We start from the raw sequence: 21,386 nt of genomic DNA, 5'->3' as shown, positions 1-21,386 counted from the left end.
GCAATGATGTCAAAAAGTTCAATCCCAATTTCCCATATCCCTAACTTCTTTATCCTTTTTATAGGTTTTTTGAGATTACCAATAAGTTTTTATCAAGCTCAAAATCTGAGGTATTGTATAATAAAAAATATTAGATAGGAACAGGAAATTACTTTTTTATTAATCTATTAAATAATTATTTCAATTACGGACTAAATTTAGTTATTTATGATATTTATATAAACTAATATTAACATATATTATTCCGTTAGAAAATAAATTATTTACCATTTAAATATAAATCTGTAAACATTATAAATGTCAAATTTGCTAAACACTTTGCTCTAAGTGAAAAATATATGTTCCGGATTATTCGGATCTGTTGATCCAACAGTATTAGACCTGTTCAAAAGATCGGCAAAGCCAGGCTCCGTCGAACTTGTATTTTTCAAGTTTTGGGTGGACGTACAAATTTTTCGGGCAGACTTGTTAGACGGATGTGGTCGGGTTTCTCTGAGTTGGAGCTCAGGCGAGTGTAAGATAAAAGTTGCGGGTCCTATCAAAGTCCATGAAGAGATGGAAGCAGGATATAGATTCCCTTAACTAGCAAGGAGATGATTTGATTTCATAGTTTAGTCCAATGGCTAATATTAGACCCAGAAGAAAAAAGACATTGGCCCAGGTTAATACACTTCATCATGTCAGCCATCAAGAGACTTTCGATGCCCAGTTGTCAAGAAAAGGAAAAGACAGGAAAACAATAAATTGAATTCCTGATTTTCTTTTTGCAATGTATTAGTTCAATAATTTTCAAGTGAAAAGTCTGTCAAATGTTGTGTACTAAAATTCGTTTCTAAAAAGAATATTAAAACCAACCGGAGTATGTATTTTAAATTCGAAACCAAAGTTTAAAAAGCAAAATATGATAAACACCTGAAGTAAGCTTATCAACCATTTTCATGTGCTCATGAGAAAAGCTAAAGTAATTGCTGCTCAAAATTAAATACTCTCTGTTATTAATAGCTGGGGAAAAGTTATTCTATATACATAAGATAACCCAAACTTTTACATTTGTTTTTATCTATTTCTAAAAGTACAAAAACAAAAAGTTGTAAGGGAAAAGTTGCTATGTCTCTATACACAGAATAAAAAGATGATATATATTTATTTCCATTTGACATTTTCTCAATTCCCTTCACCATATTCTTATTAAAATACAACCTCAAAAGTGCCATTAAAATCAGGTGGACCCATTGTTATATAGGTTATAACCAGAAATAAGGGAGCTAACAGCAAATGCAATAAAAGCCAGGAGCGCCATCGCAACTGAAGCAGTTGCCATCTCTGTGAACTCATCTTTGCCCCAGTTAGATTGCCAGTCGTCTACCCGAGTAGCTGCTGACGACGAAGCTGATATCAGAAGATATGCTAATATCTGCCAATTGATTCAACAAATCAAAACTTCCATTCAGGTAAACTTAAATGTTAAAATCATTATACTGGTGGTTAGTATGCTAGTTTTGTCTTAATGATGAATCAAGCCTAAAACATCCTTGTGCCACAGAAGTTAATCTCTCTGAATTGGTCATTGGACAAGTAAATGAATCTGTGGTCAACTACAGACCATAGAAAGCTTACCTCCAAATTAGAGGCAGGAAAAACAGATTTTGCCATGAATTCAAACAGAATGAGGTCCAGCTGTAAATCCATCCATATATGGAACCATGTTTAAGAGATCAAAGAATGTTGAGTCCCTTGAATAGCTAATATGTGATTCCTAGTATTATGATCAGCAGAAGGGTATTCACTGGAATGCCAACTAGAACTTTACGGACCACAAGATACAACCATATATGGAAAAGACCCAAAAAAGGCATATTTGCACTCAGTAAACATTGCTTAAATACCCACCAAGTTTCATTGCTGCATATCACACACAATGACTTCTCAGGTCAAACCACCTTACATGAGCTTTCATGTTGAAAACAAACGCACTTAACCAATGTATGCATAACGTTAAGACAGTCTGGCCTTCTAACCCTCCACCAGCGAAGACCCTTCCTAACATTTTGTCAGCATTATCAGCCAAATTCAATGTGGACTCCTATTGGTAATATAAGAATTTTTCGGCAATGTTTTGCCATGTTCAGTCCAAAAAGTTGTAACCGTAAGAAAACTACTTGCAACTAGATGGAAGGTTTTTGGCTAATCCCTGAATAACTGAGAACATGTCTATCCTCCTCTGGATAATTAATCAAATGACAAGTTACAATAAGAATGCGATGCCTCAGGGATTAAGCATTTAGCCAAAATAATTTCCTAAGTTACTGGCATTCTTGCAAAATGCATATGCTCCTCTAGCAAAATACTGTGACAATGAAGTGAAGTAAACTGAATGTCCCCTTTGAACCCAGAAGGGCAGAAAGAGTGAATATCATGGAGTGCATGAAAAGCAAATTAAATAGAGGTTAAGCAACTTGCCTGATCCATGAAAAAATTGAAATGACGACGGAGATGGTGGCCGATAACATGTTTCCCAGTGGCCAGATGATAACTTAAATCATAAGCTTGGAATCCCGAATACACAAATGCAATTACATTCACAGACAAGCAATACCTGACAAATAAATCCAATTACGCAAACAATTCACTTCAAGTAAACTTAACGCATAGTGACTACTAAGCACCAAAAGTGACAATTTTTAATTTAATTAATCAATTAAAACAAGTAAAACTATTTTTTAAAAAGAAAAACAGACCTGTATTCTCTATAACGGTCATAAGAATCACCACTCCATCCTTGAGTCTTATCAGCAGCCATAACCGAAAACGAAATCAAACACAAAACAACTTCACTTATCCTAAACCCTAATTCAGCTACTTTCATCTTTTCCTCTCTCCCCGATCTCCACGTCGCAGCCGGCTGCACGACTCCCACCCCCGAAGTTCTGCCTCCCGGCTTATACCTTTCGACGACAGGTGGTCCTTCCTCCCTCACCGCCCTATTCACCGTCATCGAAGCCTTCGCCTGAGCTTGAGAAAAGTTTGCATTTTCTTGTGGTTTAGGAGACGGTTGAGGAGTGCACTGAGTGAACTTATCGACGGCGATGATTGCCATGGAGTTATCCACCGGCGGCGACTTTTGTGGCGAGTTCATCGGAGAGACGAAAGGAGGCGACTCGTGTGGATCGCCTTGGTCGGACGGGAGAGGTGAGTGGAGTCGGAGTGGTGAGTGGGGCGATTCGAAGTGTGAGTGTGAATCGGAGTTTGATGAAGCGGATCGTTTCATGTTGCTGGTGTTATTGCTTGGAATTGGGATTTGAATTCTAGGTTTGGATTTGAATTCCATTGTTTTGAATTACTTTCCTTTTCTTGGATTTCGATTTCGCGGAATTTAATGGCACGGAAATCGACTCTTTTTCTGTTTAAGAATTTGGGTTTTGCAGGAAGAAAGCAAAAAGTGGCAGTAATCTCTAGTGGGGACCATAACCATAACCATAACTCAGGTGGCATATTAAAGTGAGGAATATGTTAGTGTGTATACAAAAATAAGAACCTGGCATGAATGAGAGCCAATAATTAATTGAAAAGGAGTGAAGTGCGCGACGTGGCATCTTGTTAGAGGGCTATTAAGAGTAAGGGTGTGATTTGTGCTGCACGAGAGTTTTCTTCTTACTCAAGAGAGTGAGATTCCATGTTAAAATGATGCACCCTACTAGTAGTAGAGAGAGACTCTTTTACTATTATAATTATATGCAAATTGCACATCTACCCCCATAATATCTCTGAATTTCTACAAGTCTTTCTCCTTTGTTCTCCTCTCAAGATTTATTTAAGGAAACACATATAGGAGGGTGAATTATACAAATATTTTCTAATGGTCGTTTTTAATATTGATAATTACGCCATTCAATTTGTTGATCACTAATACAAAAGTGGATCATTTTTAATGAATAGTCATATTAAAGAAAGAAGAGATTGTTAAAGTTTAAATCTGAAATTTTTTAAATAGACATAATTCACTATTTAAAATTATAAAATTTCCACCGTAATTATGTCGCATACCTATTTTTATTATATTTTGCATTTATTATATGTTAGTTTAGTTGGTTTATTGCAAACCAACATATATAAATGAAAACATAAAAAGAATATATACCATAAATAATTATAGTGAAATTTTTTTAATTCCATATGGCAAACTAGGAATTTCTCCAGAAGGAGACTTTCTCATTACAACACAAAGCAATCCATCATTAAAAATTACAGTCCCAGTAATGATGCATTTAATTATTAATAAGCAAGGAAAAAGGAGTAAATAAAAGAAACTAATAACAGCAAGCTTTGAGTGGAGACTTCTACTTTATATGCAGTGACTAAAAGTGAGCTTCTTTAGCATTTCTTTATAGGTGGGCTTTCTTTTATGCTTTAAATCAGGCAAGGCACAAATTTCTCTCTAAACTTTTGCCCATTTCCTTACAGTGAACAGATTCCTTGCAACGTTTGGTTTCAAATACAATAACCACCATGAGAAGAAACCTGTCTAACAGCAGTGGACCTTCCTTCTCTACCCACTTCTTGCTTTATTACATTCTTATATCAACACCTATTGGTAATTTAAAGAATATACCTAAAAGGGCACAAGAAAAGCATCAAATCATTCTCTTAATTTCTCTCTCTCTCTATCTCTCTCCATATCATTTAGCCTTAAAGCAACTGGACTGCTTTATTGTGCCTTAATTAACAAAAAGAAACGACCGATGTTTTGTGCTTTTAGAAAGAAAAAAAAAAAAAAAAAACTTTTGATGCCAATTTTTAGTATCAAAGGCTATCCAGGCAGCCATCAATTGATTTTCAGATAATGCTCATCCAGACGTACACTTGAAAACACAATCTTGTACCTACGAACACGCATCCCTAAATACTCTCCAAAAGGAAGCTCAAGCACAAGGACAAGCACCTACGAGTATGTATACCATGCCTCCTCAAATACACTCCAAAAAGAAAGCTCAACCACTCTTTACATGGCTAAATATCACTTAAAACAGCCAAAATTGAACCAACCTAGGAATCAAAAAAGGCTGCTGCTGGAGGCCATGAGAGGAGCTTGGGCAGCACCCCCACAGCTCCTTGCAACAACTAAGGGAAAAAGCTTTAACCTACCCCGCCCATCAACCTTGCTCGAATATTGAAAAGCGGGAACTTTTTGTGTGATGAAAGAGATGGGTCTTCTCTTACCCACAGGATCAAGGGTGAAAAAACATCTAAATTTGAACCAGAGGCTCCCCTCTTAAGTTATAACAGAGTCTCTAGGCCTTTGTTTTATCTACGCCTTTGTTTTACCTTAGCAGATGGCTCAATGCTAACCTTCCCCACCTTCTAAGGTAAAGGTACAAGGGTACTAAAGCTGCTTTTCACCCTTCCCATAGGGAAAAGGGCTCTTTCGATATCCTTCTCGTCAGAACTCTTCCTTCTCTTCAGCCCGATCTTTTCTATACAAAGAAGCTTCTCCCTTTCATTCCATACACAGTTCTTATTAGTTGCCCGTTGAGATCTATACAATAGCCATTTAAGGAGTACTACTGCTCATGTTTTTTTCCGAGCTGGATATTTATTTTAGGTCAGTAGCAGGTTTCATAGACTGCACGAGGCAATTAAAGATCAAGCCTTCCTTAATACCCTATAACTACCACACGTAATATCAAACTGAAATTAAAAGGGGGCACTGGTCTCCCCCACTCAAAGAGTAATATATCTAAGCCACAAAAAGGTTCTTATAAGCTTTATGATTTCCCCGTGTATCATATCATAAACTTTTTCATGTCACAACTGCATGGATTTTTATCTCCATTCCACAACGAAATGTGGACATATTTCAGTGTTATACCAAGTAACAAATAAGACGACCTAATTACTCAACTGGTACTGCTAGGCTGCCTCCAACACCAAGACAGCACTTGCAATACCTCTGACCTAGTGCTCGGAATCTCCTTGGTTTTGAACCAGTGCACATTTCTTAAAGCCAGAGAAATAGAGTCAAGAGTTTTCCTTGTTCCCCAACCAACAGCCCTTGTCAAACCACCAAAGAGAGAGGTAACATGCACCGAGCCATAAAGGACATTAAACAAGCCGCATATCAGATATAGAATCCCATTATATGTGAAGAGCCTTAGTCAACTACCACGGAAGAGAGTTATCCCCATCCCTTATGCATGAGGATCTGCTGTGGCATGCTGCCGAGGGGGAAATGACCTATGTAGACATTCTCCTTTAGGATGAAAACTCATTACAATGTGCATCTCATAACCATCATTAACTATGTCATTGCTGATAGAAGCACCAAATAAAACTGTCCACTAGAATAGTCGTTCAAAAGCAAACATCATTGATTGAGAGAGAGAAGAGAACACCTTTGCACCTCAAAAAACTGCCTAAAAAATAACCTTCAGAAGCACAACATGAGGTTTTATTGGTAACTCTAAATCTATATATGATTAATTTGTGAAGGAGATTTACACAAGGAAAGGGATGATATATGAAAGGCAAAGAAGGAAAAATGCCCCTCACAGAACATAAAGTAAAAATGGTAAAGTACAAGGGTTTACATAATGGAATAAACCTGCATGCATTTCTCAAACTCAATATACACAAGTACTCTCCTTCCTATCAGGTGAACCTTCACGTCTTGGCATATAAGAGTGGAGACAAAACTGGGGCTTATTCTGGTAGTTTCAACCGATTAAACAGCACTAGGAAACTTTGCTCAGGGATAACGTACAGGAAACCAAGATCTGCACCTTTGACATATGGTCCAAGGCCCTAAATATAGGATTATGTAAGAACATACCAACAAATTTCAAAACTTTAGTTTGATTGTATCATTTAGGTTTGTATGAAGAAATTGCTAGTATATAGCAGATCGCAGGATGAAGTAGAGGAGGAGAAGAGCAGCAATAAATGTTAGCAAACATTTTGAAGAATATGTTACCTTCCCATTTAGTTGAAGAAGTTCACCATCAACCCATTGTGGGTTGCGAAACCCAAATTCTGCTATTCTTCCTTGACCTTTGTAACTTGCGACCTGGATAAAAGAAGAATTTTACAAATGAAAAGCATAAATATGTACGACATAAAGCAACCAAATAATCACTCAACAAGTAATTTAACACTCGACTGCAGCTGAACCATATGACCTAGAAAGTGAGGTAAAATTTAGCCTGAGCTTTGAGATTTCTCTCCAAACATAAACAGAAATTTGATGATAACATGTTTATACGACACAGACGAATCTGGCTAATTTTATGTTTATATTCGTGAATCTCTAGCAATATAAATTTTAACATCTGCAGATAGTGCATAATATTTGGCACCGGTTTGATGACCTGTAGAATTGGTTAGAGAACTAGATTTAATCTTTCTGCTGTTTCTCAAAAGAGAGTTATAGTAATGGTGCAGACTTCTGAAAGAAACTACTTGTATCCCTTCAATAATGCCATTTCTTGATTATCCATAGGTCCATTACATGTGAAATATTAGCATCATGGGAAAAGAACAAGAAACAACAATAATAACGATTAAAGTAACAAACGACCAATAGCTACTATTTTTTTCTTAGCAGACAAACAAAATAAAATATAAGAGTGATGCATGTGCAGGTTCAGTTACCACTCCTAATTCATCTGGATACATCCCACGATTGGGATTACGACTCCCTTTCCCAATTTTGGCACGAAATGTCACCTAAATGTGCAAATGGTAAATTATTAGTATGTTTATATATCATTTGCATAAGACAACCTAACTGAGCAGCATGACTACCAAGAAATGTATAAGATGCAAACCTGTCCAGCAGGAACATTGAGATCCCCTGTTAGTTTTACTGCCTCAACGTACTCAAAGAATTCCACATCGGAGGATTTATCATCAGTCACATTCCAATGGCCAAATTTACGCCTCAACTGAACTACCTCTGTTCCGTAAGGCCCAAAAGCACCAACATATAGGCCTACAATAAACCATCATAAATATATTTTATATTTCTTAAGAAGGGGGCAGAGGATGGGAGGGAGGGAAGAGAGAGACTGTGGGGGGGAGGATGGGGATGTTGGGTTGGGGTGGGGTGGGAAGAAGCAAAAAAACTGACTGACCATCAAATGGATCAAAATTGTTATTGGAAGTGTTGATTCTACTGAAGTTTGTATGCTTAGATAAACGGCTCTGCTTCTGAGCTTGACTAACAGCAAGTTTCACAATCTCGCGGACATCTCTGGAAACCTGAGAGCAAATAAACATATAACCAACTTTCCTGCTGAGAGAAATATATTCTTGTTGGAATGAACTAGCAGGATACCCTTTAACTCTTGGGAGGGAGGTCTAAAAAGCAACTGACAACATTAATGATTTTTCAACAATCAAATAGATCCCAAATATTAACTGCAGTATCAATCAGGTTCAAACAGAATCAGCACAATAGAACTGATCTACGTAATTTACAAAAATCCAGCATTATATTTTTTTTTTTTTATTTCTTCACATCCAGTATCAGGTCCTAGATCATTAGATAAAAATCAAAAAATGAATAGAGGAAGAAAGAATGTTAATACTGTGTAAACAAAGAGTTCTGAGAATAAGATTGGCCAATTAGATGCTAAAACAGATTGTCAGAACCACAATTATAATCAGGATAAGATGTGAAATTACAAACTGAAAAATGACGAAGTTTTTTAGGCCCAACATCTATAGCAGAAAATATATACAAGATTTTTCTATAAAATCAATGCAGAAGATAAAGTACAATAATTCAATTTCTTGGATCTAGTGGAGTAATCTCACCTTTGAAGAAACTTTATCTGCACCCCAAAATGCCTTTGCAATATCTGGAGGCATAAGCTCAGAAACACCTTTAGCTGCTATAGCTGCCACTTTTATTTTGGATGCTTTACGTTCTTTACTGTCATACTCTAGACTTTTCTCAGGAATATGCAGTGCAAAAGAATCTCTCTCTATGTCTTTAATTTCGGCCGGAAGACGCACATACTCATCCTTACTAGGAGTATCCTCATCATTATGTACAACTCCACCAATAAAAAGCTTCATATCCAAATCTTTCCCATCATCTGTGGGATCAGTATTACCTTCCACGGATACTCCAGCAGGTTGAATCTCTTCTAACTCATTGGATTCATCTTCAGAACTCTCACTAGATGCTATCTTCTCATCATCTTGCATCAACTGCTTCACAGAATCATTATCCTCTACCACTTCCTCAGTAGCATTAACGTTCATGACTTTTACTTTCAAGCCTGGAATCTTATCTTTCAGAAAATTTATCACACTTTTTATCCCTTCCTCAGTTGCTCCCTCAATATTTATGCCCTTCTCCTCACTTCTCTCAGCCTTGACTTCATTTCCTTGAACATCCAGCTCAGATTCCTTCTCAACTTCAGAAGGGGATGGGCTCTTACCAGATTTAGAAGGTGAACCTGTGGAGTTCGTTGCAACACTTTTAGCTCGTTGCAGACATACAACCTGTTAGAAAAACTCATATCAGAAATAACTCAAGACAGCATAAGAAAACTTGAGGGACTGCAGATATTAGAAATAAATTATCCATTAAGATGTTTTGTGAAATTTCCATATCATGCCAGATGTACTCCTTGAATGACACTAGAAGTCTTTTAGAGTTACATACTCAGTCATGACTAAATGCATAATTTGAAATCTTCCCGGTGTTGGTCTTAAACGCTCACACTTTTGGTTTGTACTTTGTATCTAAAAGAGAGTGCTAGGGCTCACCTGCATAACATATCTTTCATCTGCATCTTTGACCACAAAGATTTCGAACAATGGAGTTCCAGGAGATGCAGTTACCAACTGCCTGCAGAAAACAGTATTTATAAGTATCTTCCTGTGTATTAAGAATTTAATCACAGCCACAAAGATTCTCTCACCTCGGACTGTAACTCCTGCCAACAAATCTGCCAACTCCAGGTGTTATTCGTACCAGTCTGCCAAAGGGATCATCAGAGTCTGTTGAGTAGCCCACCCACCAACCTACCTGTCATCAGAAATTAAAATTTTGTCAAAACTTCAAACCTTTATAGATACAGCTAAAATAAGCCATAATTACATAACAAATATCTAGAAGTCTCGAAATAAGTGCTTAACAGAAAATATTGACATGTATGGTTAGGAGACAATGAGATCAATGCTCTCTCAATAAAACTTGTCAAAAACCAAGGTTGAATGCAGATTTAGATTGTCAAAGATTCATCTCTCTAAAAGAATAGATTTCAGGTTCTTTGTCGTGTCTATTCCATATAGTTTTAACACATGAACCTGGTTCATTCATCTCCACTTCTCTCTCTTTTACTGAGTTAAACAATATAACTTGAGTATGAACCCTTTTCCTCCACTGCCCAATCTAGGACCCCGTTCTTGGCAAGACGATTAGAAGTAAAATCCTCCATTACAACTTCAAAGTCATTTGCATCCATCTCTTGCCTCCTTGTTAGTTAGAGATTGGCAAAAGCTATAAATCATCACCAAAATTCATACAGGTGAGAACACAAAACCAAAACAGAGCATGGAGCTTGAGATTTTCCTCAGTTATAAATTAAGCATAATAACCCCTAAGCTTGTGCCTATAAGAAAAGGCAGCTTGAAAAGTTAGTCCTTCCTGTGGCTAACCCAAGTAGATGGAACCAGAGAACTTTATCAAATTAGCAAATCTCCACTAAATGGCGTGGCCTTACTACATCTATGTTATCAACGTCTACCGTCCAAGCTGACTCGAGTTCATTTGAAGAAAGTAAAGCAGGTCTTAATTGAAAAGCAAATTATTGAAGATACGCAAGAGATACAGTAATTACCAATCCACTGCCAGTGTATTTACACAATCTTGAAGCATCATGATATCGCTCTTCATCTATTGCATTCTGCAAACAAAATACAGATAAGAATAAGAACTACATATTATGCATGCAGGTCTTCAGAGGTCTCATATATAGCTCCAGATCAACACTTCCTGGGAGTAAAAATGATTTCTAACCTGCAACTCAGACATTATTTCAGCGACACTATCCTTTGAAGTAGCTTCTGCAATAGCCAATTTTAACTTTGCAGCTTCTTGGAAGTCTTCCTTTTCAATTGCATCTTCAAGTTGGAACTGTTTAATTTGTTTATTGGAAAAAACAAAAGCATGCATTTTGGTGGTTAGCATAAAGAAATATCCAATTTGCGAGCAGCTTACTCTTTAATTTGAACTTCTTACTTAGCAGCACTGAAAATTGAACGCAGGTACTAGAGTCAAGTTTCACGCATAGTGCAAACTAGAAGATCATTAAGCAGGTATATTTCTTGCTTAATTATAAAGTAAGACCAGTAATCAATTTTGCCAAGAGCTGATTGGCAACTTGTTTATTAACAACAGCTGATCAAATAAATATCAAAATTGGAAAAGAAAAAAATCACATTGATATTGACTACGAAAATATAAACAGCTTTTTGAAACCCAAAAGTAAAATTCATTCATTTTCTTTGTGGCATAAAAAAAAAATTTGAAAAAGAATTTACAGGTTCTAAGAGAGAATTCAGACAATAGCATAGCAATTTTATCCCAATTGTTTTCTGGATAAAGCATATTCTCAGTAACAATATTCAGTACTTTTTCTCACAAAGAAAGAAATCCAAAATAAAATTAAAAAGAAAAGCAGAACGTACCTTGAGGACAGAGGCAAAACTCTCAACTTGTTCAATCTCAGAGAAATGGCGGTTCCATCTAATCCAATCCCAATCCAACGAAGAAGGAGGAGGAGAAGGAGAAGGTGCAAGGTTAGTGGAGTTAGAATTAGTGTTACTGTGACTGCAACGGCAACAATGCAAACTGCGGGTTCTACTAAGAGAAAAAGAAGGCTTCTTGACGTTCTTGTTATTGTGTTGGTTATCAGGAAAAAGAACGAAGCTAGAATTGTTAGATTTCTTAGCTGAGAAATCTATGCAACAAAAGGGTCTTAGGTGAGGCACTGTTGTCATTGCTTGCCCCAGACCGAATCCATTTGCTCCTGTCATCCCTTTCTCTAACAGGTAAGCCTTCTTTTTCTTTTTCTTTTTTTTGTCCTCCTTTTTTATTTCTGGTTTTAATGGTGATGGATGAAAAGATTATAGAAAATTTTGGGATAGATAGGTTTTGGTTAGACACATGAAAGGATAAAGTTGGAGAAACCAATTAGACAATCACACGCGCACAAACACACATGTGAGTTTTGAATGTGACGTGGGGATCCAAAATCTTGTGTTTGCCAATTGCCACTCTTTCGGGGTTCTTATTTTAATTCTGAGCTTTGCTTCGGTTTCTATGCAAATAAATTGTGAGTGAAGGAAAAAAAATCTTTTATTTATTTTTTGTTATTATTAGCTAAAAGGAAATTGGTGTAAATCTATCAAGTTATCTCAGTTGGAGAAAAAGAAAAACTAGAAAGTGAAAAGGAAGAAGGAATCCATTTCACAGTAGTCAAGTAAAATGAGCGGTGGAAAAATGATGAAAAGGAGAAGATGTATGTAATGATAATGAGATGGAGATGGAGATGGAGATGGAGATGCTATTATGAAGATGTATCAAAGTGGCCCCTCCCCTATCTTCACTTGGTGAATGTCTTAAACCAGACAATTCATTTTCTCAGCTCTTCATATAACAACCATAAATTTTACATTCAATATCAAATTTCTTTAATACACTCTACTCTCACTATACAGACTCCTTGCTCAACCCAGGGCCTATTTTATTTTTCACATAACTACGCGAAAAATAAAGTCATCTTACTGGGAAAGTATGTCACTGAAGCTCAAATCTTTCGACCTCGTATGTTTCCAATATCAAATAGCCATCCTACAATCCATGCATTGGATTTGATCATTGCTTATAACAGTTCTTCTGCATGTGGGAGGGACTCAAATTGCACAGTGAGCATCAACAAAGGAATCATTACCTATTCATACAGATTCATGTGCTAGCTGATGGAGAATGATTCTCCTTTCATATAACTATGAAATTAGTAAAGTGATTAAGCAGTGGCCATCAACAAACATGACTTGGACTTTCTCCCTCTTGCCCAAACAAAAAGATGAAATATCATCACTGATTTTTCTATTCGTAAGGCGCTTTTGATGAATGAGTTTTTTTTTTTCTTTTTTTTCAATTAAAGTGAGAACCAGTTCAACTAGCTAATGGCCATGGAAAAACTCCTTCAGCTTCTCTTTGCGTCAGGTTAGAAGTAGGTTAATAGACTAGTGTTGGGGTGGGGAGGATTGACCAACGAGCATGCTTCCCACTAAAGAAACTGGCTCCATAACCATTGCCTCTCTGGTTGCCACAACTTCACGTCCATGCTCAACGGCTTCCAAGTCAACATCTACATCACTGGAAGACCCTGCATCCTCAGTGCGAATTGGCCGGAGCAGACCCTGCAATCTCAACAGATAGCTCTGGCTGGAAGGTTGGGTTCTCACATAACGATTGGTTGTCACATCAGCAGCAGGAGGCCGTTCAGGATCAGCACGAAGATTGGACAAGGCGCTGAGGTCAAGGTTTGGGAAAACTGAGCAACGACAGCGTGGACATTTCACATTCAGTCGAAGCCACTCGTCAATGCATTCTACATGGAAATTATGAGCACAAGGCAGGCCGCGGACCTGCACCATTACCAGCAAAAAACTTCTGTTGAACTACATCTTCCAGGGTACTACAACTTATACTTATTTTTTATGTGCCTTTCTGCAGGTTTCCAGTGGTTAAATTGTAATTTTTTCACCACATTAGGGAATGTCTGGCATTACAGGTAGCCAGTCTTAAGAGACAAAGGAAATGAAATAGGTAGCAAAAGCAGAAGCAGAGATAGAGGATGGCCAGGGACTGTCCCCATCCCTCAAGGACAAGTCTGGCATATAAACAATCAACTAAACATGTGTTTTTTTATTAGTTATTGGAGAGATGAATCAATTACCTCATTCCCTACATGGAACTCTTCTAGGCAGATAGGGCATTCACTGCAATCAGTTGGAACAGTCTTTAGCCTGAACTTTGGAAGTTCCTGAATGAGTGCCTCCACTGCTTCTCTCTATGAAAAAACAAAATGAGAAATACAGCCATCAAAGTCAAGGCCTGATACAGACTTTATGAAAAATATAGCATGTCAAGAGAAAATAAATAAAAGTACATGGCATCAAAGCATGGTAAGAGAAATAATTGCTAACATTTGGAAAAAACAAAATCTAACCAATTTTTATCCGATTGGGAACAAAAGCAAACCGCATTAACTTTAAGTTATACAAGACCATATTCCATTTAAACTATCTCCTGCCAAATTGTACCTTTAGATATAGATAAGGAGGAAAATGTAAAGTATGGGCTCGGAAACCTAAAGTAGGACTTCATATTATTTGCAGCAACAAGAACCATGATAACATAGTTAAGCAAAAAAATGAAGGAAAGCCAATTCTTGGCCGCAAATTAACCAGCATTCACCTGTGTAGGAGTCAAATAGAGTCCAGGATGGTATGCCGCAGCATCTTGACCCATACCTCTCATTTCTTGACCTGCAGCTTCAAATGCCCAATCTGGTACCCGGACCATGTCGACCAAAACCTGGATTACCATATGAAGGCTAATTACAGAAACCACCCAAAAGAGGGTAATAAATGTTAAAATATTCCAGATGCATGAAATGTTACCCCATATTCTGAAATAGGAATGCCCTGCTGCGCACGCAATAGATGTGCTTGTCTTCGAGTCAGCCACTGTTGAAAGAAGTCCAACAACAAGTATGAGAAGGAGCAGTTGCAATAAGAAAACATCAAGAAGATTTTCCCCACCCAAAAGGGTGCAATTTAAACATAGATGCAAACAAGAGAGACGAAAAGACAGTTCATGATCATCATGGCTTTCGTAGAACACATTTTAGTTTGGGTCTATGAACACCACATGAGGTGCAAAGAGTGCTTTACTAACCTTTCCCATGCACATGCAGGCAATACAAAGGAGTCCACAGTAGCTGAAAACCAACCAAATAAGAAAACCCCATTTTTGACCCTCTTCTGGCAACTGCAAGCAATTAAATACATCATCTCCTTCATTAAGGTTGATCTCTTACTGATTATGAATCTCACAAAAAAGAGGAATAAACTTACACAATCTCTTGCACTCGTGAACCAGAGTGTCCCAATTATAGTCCAAGCCCAAAGAAATGGATAGAGTAATAGAGAAAGAATTGAGAGAACCGCAATTCTTCCACAAAAACGGGCATATCTCTGTTGCCACCCAAAATCCCTAAAAGCAAATGAAGATAAATGAAGTAAGAAGAACAACTTAAAATGCAAAAACTTTCCGAACAAATTGAATATCTGATAAAATAACAGGAGAGGCGATTTTGGACTAGAAAGTTCCATTTCTTAACATAAGGATTAATCATCATGAAAAACAAAATTCAACAGTGACTTCATTGAATTAAGAAAAAGCAACAAATTCTCAGCTACTTCAGTAAGCCTCTTTAGGAAAGCTGGTGAAAACTAGTATCAGAATTATCATAATCTTCTATAAGATGTTAGACATTAAGCAACGCAATAAAATTAGAACTCTTTCACATTTCGTCATGACTCATTTTCAGAGACAGCAATGCTGATATGTAACTTGATCTAATACAATATTTTAATACTATTATTGCTTCACCCCAGAAAAGTACACAAATAAAATGAAAATGAGACCACAATCTACAAAATCTCGTCTAGAAAGAATTAAGATAAGAATTAAAGAGGACTTACAAACCCATTCCAGCAGCAAGTCCATTATCTATGAACATCAACAGGCGAAAAACAAAAACAGTAGTATAATCAACCTGAGGCAACAAAGGTAGACATAAATTTAAAGTATAAAACCAAAGGGAAAAAACATCCAATAAAGAGAAACTCACCACGATCCATATGTGCAAGGGGTAGGTACAATGATGATATCGTTTCCAATTGATTGCAACAATGACTCTAAACAAGATTGTAAAGGAAATACCCACATAAAAAGAAACAACTTTTTTGGAAAAATCTCAAATGCTTTAAGAATGCGAATGCTAAATTGCAAAAGAATTGACAATAATAAAAGAAAAAGATACACGCTTGTTGCCAACATGGACAAGAAGAAACCATCGTACCTGCAGAAACCCATTTCAAGATTAGCAAATCCAAAGCAATCAAAATGGAAGTGAAGTGTAAAATAAAATAAATTTTAAAATAAAAACTAACCACTTGAAATCCACGCCTCTGATAGCCATAACTAGAGAAAGAAAAACAGCAGCAAGCACTACAAAACCCTCATTTGACTAACATTAGTAATAGAATAAAAAGCCCCGAATCCGATGCCCAGAAGAAACGAATCCGAATCTTTCATGTACGAGTTTCGTTTTTGTTGATGCAGTTACCGGAATTAGAGATTTTGTAGGGTAAGAGATTAAAAGAAATAAGTTTCCATGTTACGAAAAGATCGAAGCTTTTCTTTGAAGCAGATGAAGAGAGATATGAAGTGAAGAAAGCAGTGTAAAAAAAAAAAAAAAAAGGAGACGGAAGGTTGACGGGAGTCTCTGTTTCGTGTGCTGACGGCGTTAAATTATCCACTTGTGGATTTCTTTTTCTTAACAATATTAACAGCTTTTAGACTTTGTATATTTGCATATGTAAAGTACATCTCAAAGACTAATTTGGATATTTAATTGGAGTTGGATGCGGTGAATTGAATTATGTGTTTATTCAGGAATTAGTTAGTTGAGGGGCTTATTGAGTTTACCTGTATTAATTAAAGTGAATATGAGAGTTGAGAAGTTACTTTATTGGTTTTGATAAATTGTTTCACTAAATCAGTGAAATAAAAGAAATTCCTCAAAAACACATATGCACACGTATTTAGCTGCTTTTAATAAGCTGCTATGTTAAGTCAGTAAGATAAAGGCAGCTTTCAGAAATGTACTCTTTAAATCGAGAGGTTTGTAGATTGAGGAACTTACCTTAAGTTTTGGGACCAATGATTATTATCAACTAACCAACAATCATCCTCACAAAATCAAGTCCACTTTGGTGTGATATTGGACTAAAAGGAATCTCCATAAGAATTTTAAATTTTGCATGTAAAAGATCGAGAAGCAACCTCGAAAACTATTTAGATCCATGCATCAAACACTTAGTAAAATATTTTCTTTGTGATAGTATTTAGATACTGTAGCTTTTTATCATTTCCAACTTTTACACGACGGAAATGAGAAGCATTATCTGATCTGCAACTTTAGCCTAAAAAGAGGTGGAAATAAGTGGAGGGCTTCCACCTCTGAATGTGTTGGCCTCACAAGCGTACATCATTGCGCCTTTCATTCGGCTTTTACATGGGTTCCTCTTCTAATTGTGCACTGACTATGAATTGCCTAAAATGTGTGTGCCAAATCTAGTAGGTCCGGCTGTCATGTATAGCTGTTTGGTGAATATATTCAACGCACTTGTGGTGTACTTGACACTGTCGTCCCATATTGTGCCAACAATAATTTAGTACCAATCTCCACGTGGACGAGTTGTCATTTCTTTAGACGAGCAAATCAATAAATCGTTTCAATTACAGATTGGTGGATTTATACATTTATATAAAGCAGATGCAGGTTGCTTATAAGTAGGTATACTACTGGTATCAACAAATCTGACTTCCCCGGGGCCAAAGGAAAGATCTCTATGTCTGCAACAATGGACAACGAAAAATTATCACTTAACAAATGATGCTTCCTTTATAGACTTTAAACTAGACAGCAAAGATTCCCTTATTACCTTCTCAGGTCAAGTCCAACTAAACCAGCCTGTAAGACTGTTAGATTGTCAGAATCTGGAGAGACAATAACGATTGTTTCTGCAGAGTACTGGGTTTCAAGAATTGACATAAGTTGTGTCACACGAACAAATACATCTGAAACACTTTCATTGGGGGTGCCATCGTCTATGGGAGGAGGCTTGTTTCTTGGAGAAATTATATCCGATTCATATACCTGAACCATTTCAAAAGAGTGAGAAGATGCTCAGCTGCTGGATCCTAAATTCAATTCCTTATTATAATCTTTGTCAATACTACATCTAAATTCAATTAAACTTCTAAACAAATTCAGCTGCGGGAGAAACAAGAAATGTATGATCCAACTGAAAGAAAAAAACCTTAGATTCACAAGTCACGTCCATTTAATTCCATAAACAAAGAAGACAGAAGAATCTTACTTCTGAAAGAGCTTCCAATTTCTTGCCTTCATAAGCTCCTAATCCACGAGCATCCAGGAAGCTGTACTCTGGAACGATATAACTGCCACCAACAGGACACTGTTGAAGCAATAGACTAAACTGCTCTACATCAACAAATGCCAAAGACTAATACCAATTACGTCTTTCACCGAAAGAAATAAACACTCTTAAATATTAATTCCACACTGGTTAAGAACGATAATCACCAAACTATTGGGTTTTCAAAATAGCCAAAAGAAAAAAGAGACGTAAGAAATATAATTTGTCTAAGCGTAGTATCCTAACAAAAATAAGGAAGAATTTCAGAGCAAGAAATTCAAAAACAATTTGAGTACCTTCTACTGATTCCGTTAACTGCAGCAATAATCTCTGCAGCCTGATAAGCTCTCTGGGTAATAGAAGGCCAAATCCAACAACCATTGTCACAAGCTCTCATTCTCTTCAATTCTAAAGCGGCCTTCGCTGTCTGCTTCTTCCCTTTCTCAGACAAACCACTATCAACTGATGTTTTTGCAACTGGGTTTGTGTTGATAATTCCTAGGCTCTCGAATTCTGATTCCCCAGCTCTCACTAAGTAGTACCTTCACTTAGTCACAAAAACAATTTCAACACCAAAAAACCAATAATGAGAAGAGCAATAAGATTATTGCCAGCTGAAACTTTAGAACAAATACACAGAAATCTTGAATAATGTATCCTATACTGTATATAGTAAAAACCACTAAATTTATACAACAAAGAGCTTTGGCTTAATGGTACTGTGTGGTCTTTAAAATTACGACGTGTTCAGTTTAACCCCAATCAAAAAGAATTTGTAAAGTAAGATACTTTATGGGGTAATGAAAATACCGGTTGCTGAGGCGGAAAGGCGGCATTTGAAAGAGACCACGAGCATTAGCGACCACCGGTACAAATAGAGGAGAGATGGAGATTGCAATGAGGAGGTGGCGACGGTTTATGGATTTAATAAGGAAATGGTCAGGGTCTTGGAAAGCAGTGACGGCAGTGGTGGTGGTCGTTATGGACGAGGAAGGAGATAGGGATGCTGGAGGTCTGGTGGTTATGGTCTGCATTTTTGGCAATTTTTGTTTTACTTTTATAAAATCGTGCGGTCTAAACGAAACAAAGTTTGCATCCGATTCTCACAGCTATCCGAAATCCACTCTTAAATATCATCCTGCATAAACTGCAGGTGGAGAAGGGTGAGTACAAATTCCTTAAATAATAAATGAAGAACAAGAAAAAACAAACAAAAATAATTTATCATATATACCATATATATAAATACAAATTAGATTTTTATAGAATTATATAATATAAATAATCGCGTCTTTTAGCATCAAAACCACATATTATATATTTAAGAATTCATAGCCAGCATTTAAGTGGCATTCCATAACTAAATATAATTTTGATACATTTAACTCGTTTGATCAACCAATAATTAGTCATTCCTCCAATACTTCAATTTTCATATTAATTCAATTTTGATATATATGTATAAAATTGATCTATAATTATTATATTTATTATATAATTACTTCAAATTATTTTTTAATTAAATAATGATTTTAATTCTAAAAAATATTATATTAATATATATAATTAATAAATATATTTTTGACATGATTTTTCATTAATAGTATTTTAGAATATTACAAATTCTATTAAACAAGACATTTAAAAGTATTTTAAATTATTATTATGTTTCAAAATATAATAAATAATTTTAAGATATATAAAATTCTATTTATGTTTTAAAATTTCAATTTTTCATTAAGATAATTACAATACTCAAACAATAAACGAAGATACCAATTAATAAATACTAATCCTTCAGCTCACATTTCCTTATATATAGTTTTATAAACTTAAAAAAAATAAAATTAGAACCCAATTCAAGTAACCCAGCATAATCATCCAATTTCAATAAGAATGGATTTAGTTCTCAACCCCTTGAAAAACCTGGCATAATTGGGAGTTTAAAGAACCTAATTTACTTACCTGAGGACTGGTTAAATTTGATAATCAGATCGAGGTTAAGTGGATGAGCAAGCATTTAGCTAGCTCAAAAGTCGTTAATAGAGAGTTGACAGGAAAGCATCGCCGGAGTTGTTGATAACGTCGTCGGTGCTGATGCAACGGGAACAAGGAAATAATAGCAGCTCAAACCCATTCACAGGAATCCCTCTCTTTACTACTGCTACTGCATACATTAAAGACGTGGATAGCTAAAGGTCGAGTTAAGTGAAGACGATGATGATTGATCTGGGTGGCTTATAAAATGAGGGAGAGAGTTTGGTTCAAGATAACTTCCTCAAATACTGTCATAACTTGAGGCCCCACTGCATGAGAGCCACCCTTTTGCTTTGATATTTCATTTTATTTTTATCGTAATCTTTTATATATATATTTCATTTTTCAAAATGAAACCTCTTACAATTGCTTCCATATCAATGACCAAGCTTTCACATTTCACAAACATTTCTTCTCCTTTTTTGTTTTTGTATGGCATGGTTGGAAAGCCGAAATCACCTCTCAATGGTCGTGTCGAGGACCAAGTTATTATATAATTATTGATCTACTACCTTATTAAAAAATTTATCTAATAAAATAATAATATTTAGATGAATTTTATAATGTCATTATTATAATATTTTTTATTTACTTATTTACAAAATTATAAAATTTGAATTAAATCTAAATAAAATATTTTAAAATGTAATATAAATACTAAAATATTTTTATATGTAAATTTATCTAAAATTTTATGATTTTATTCAATAAATACATAAAAGTATAAAAGCTATTCAACTACAACTCCAGAATTTATATAATATTGGACATCATTTTATATATTAGTCATATTTCTAGAATTAACAAATTAATTTTTAGGGATAAATATATAAAAGTACTATGTTGTTTCATTATTTGATAATTTTAAATATGCAGTTCTTTTTTAGATAAAAAAAGACATGTAGTTATAAATTGTGACACAAAAAAGTATCTCACTATTAAAAAAATTTAATTAGTAAGGATTTAGCCATATTTATTCCAATTAGCTATCCTTATCATATTTTTTGTGTTTGATAACTTAGATTTAGAGC

At 35.8% G+C, this 21,386-nt stretch overlaps 4 protein-coding genes and 1 long non-coding RNA gene across 5 annotated transcripts; 1 reads left to right on the top strand and 4 right to left on the bottom strand.

Moving 5' to 3' along the window:
* Window positions 1–965: 965 nt before the first annotated feature.
* LOC8289016 (CASP-like protein 4A3) lies at window positions 966–3,931 on the bottom strand. The gene is made up of 3 exons (XM_002511363.4): window positions 2,739–3,931; window positions 2,461–2,596; window positions 966–1,414 (listed from the first exon to the last, which is right to left on the bottom strand). The coding sequence occupies exons 1-3, from the start codon at window positions 3,326–3,328 to the stop codon at window positions 1,220–1,222; spliced, it is 921 nt and encodes a 306-aa protein (XP_002511409.1). The 5' UTR covers window positions 3,329–3,931; the 3' UTR covers window positions 966–1,219.
* A 2,410-nt stretch (window positions 3,932–6,341) lies between these two features.
* On the bottom strand, window positions 6,342–12,296 carry LOC8289017 (protein EXECUTER 2, chloroplastic). The gene is made up of 11 exons (XM_002511364.4): window positions 11,701–12,296; window positions 11,030–11,146; window positions 10,851–10,916; window positions 9,930–10,036; window positions 9,775–9,856; window positions 8,812–9,507; window positions 8,127–8,253; window positions 7,821–7,984; window positions 7,645–7,719; window positions 6,968–7,060; window positions 6,342–6,798 (listed from the first exon to the last, which is right to left on the bottom strand). The coding sequence occupies exons 1-11, from the start codon at window positions 12,046–12,048 to the stop codon at window positions 6,697–6,699; spliced, it is 1,977 nt and encodes a 658-aa protein (XP_002511410.1). The 5' UTR covers window positions 12,049–12,296; the 3' UTR covers window positions 6,342–6,696.
* Window positions 12,297–12,940: 644 nt separating this feature from the next.
* On the bottom strand, window positions 12,941–16,696 carry LOC8289018 (E3 ubiquitin-protein ligase SIS3). Its single transcript, XM_002511365.4, has 10 exons — window positions 16,264–16,696; window positions 16,134–16,172; window positions 15,942–16,008; window positions 15,793–15,866; window positions 15,163–15,301; window positions 14,984–15,076; window positions 14,707–14,772; window positions 14,501–14,620; window positions 13,980–14,093; window positions 12,941–13,668 (listed from the first exon to the last, which is right to left on the bottom strand). Exons 1-10 carry the CDS (start codon window positions 16,290–16,292, stop codon window positions 13,264–13,266), a joined length of 1,146 nt encoding a protein of 381 aa, XP_002511411.1. The 5' UTR covers window positions 16,293–16,696; the 3' UTR covers window positions 12,941–13,263.
* Window positions 13,575–13,990, top strand: LOC125369881. Its single transcript, XR_007215568.1, has 2 exons — window positions 13,575–13,715; window positions 13,815–13,990. It is a non-coding gene; the product is annotated as an uncharacterized LOC125369881 (long non-coding RNA).
* An 850-nt stretch (window positions 16,697–17,546) lies between the features above and the next one.
* LOC8289019 lies at window positions 17,547–20,627 on the bottom strand. Its single transcript, XM_002511366.4, has 6 exons — window positions 20,284–20,627; window positions 19,129–19,465; window positions 18,615–18,860; window positions 18,259–18,340; window positions 17,821–18,035; window positions 17,547–17,731 (listed from the first exon to the last, which is right to left on the bottom strand). Exons 2-6 carry the CDS (start codon window positions 19,350–19,352, stop codon window positions 17,611–17,613), a joined length of 888 nt encoding a protein of 295 aa, XP_002511412.1. The 5' UTR covers window positions 19,353–19,465; window positions 20,284–20,627; the 3' UTR covers window positions 17,547–17,610.
* Window positions 20,628–21,386: the final 759 nt, after the last annotated feature.

The sequence above is a fragment of the Ricinus communis genome, chromosome 4 (assembly GCF_019578655.1).
Source record: "Ricinus communis isolate WT05 ecotype wild-type chromosome 4, ASM1957865v1, whole genome shotgun sequence".
NCBI lineage: Eukaryota > Viridiplantae > Streptophyta > Magnoliopsida > Malpighiales > Euphorbiaceae > Ricinus > Ricinus communis.
Note: the sequence above shows the minus strand (reverse complement) of the source record. Positions and strands in the feature narration are given on the sequence as shown.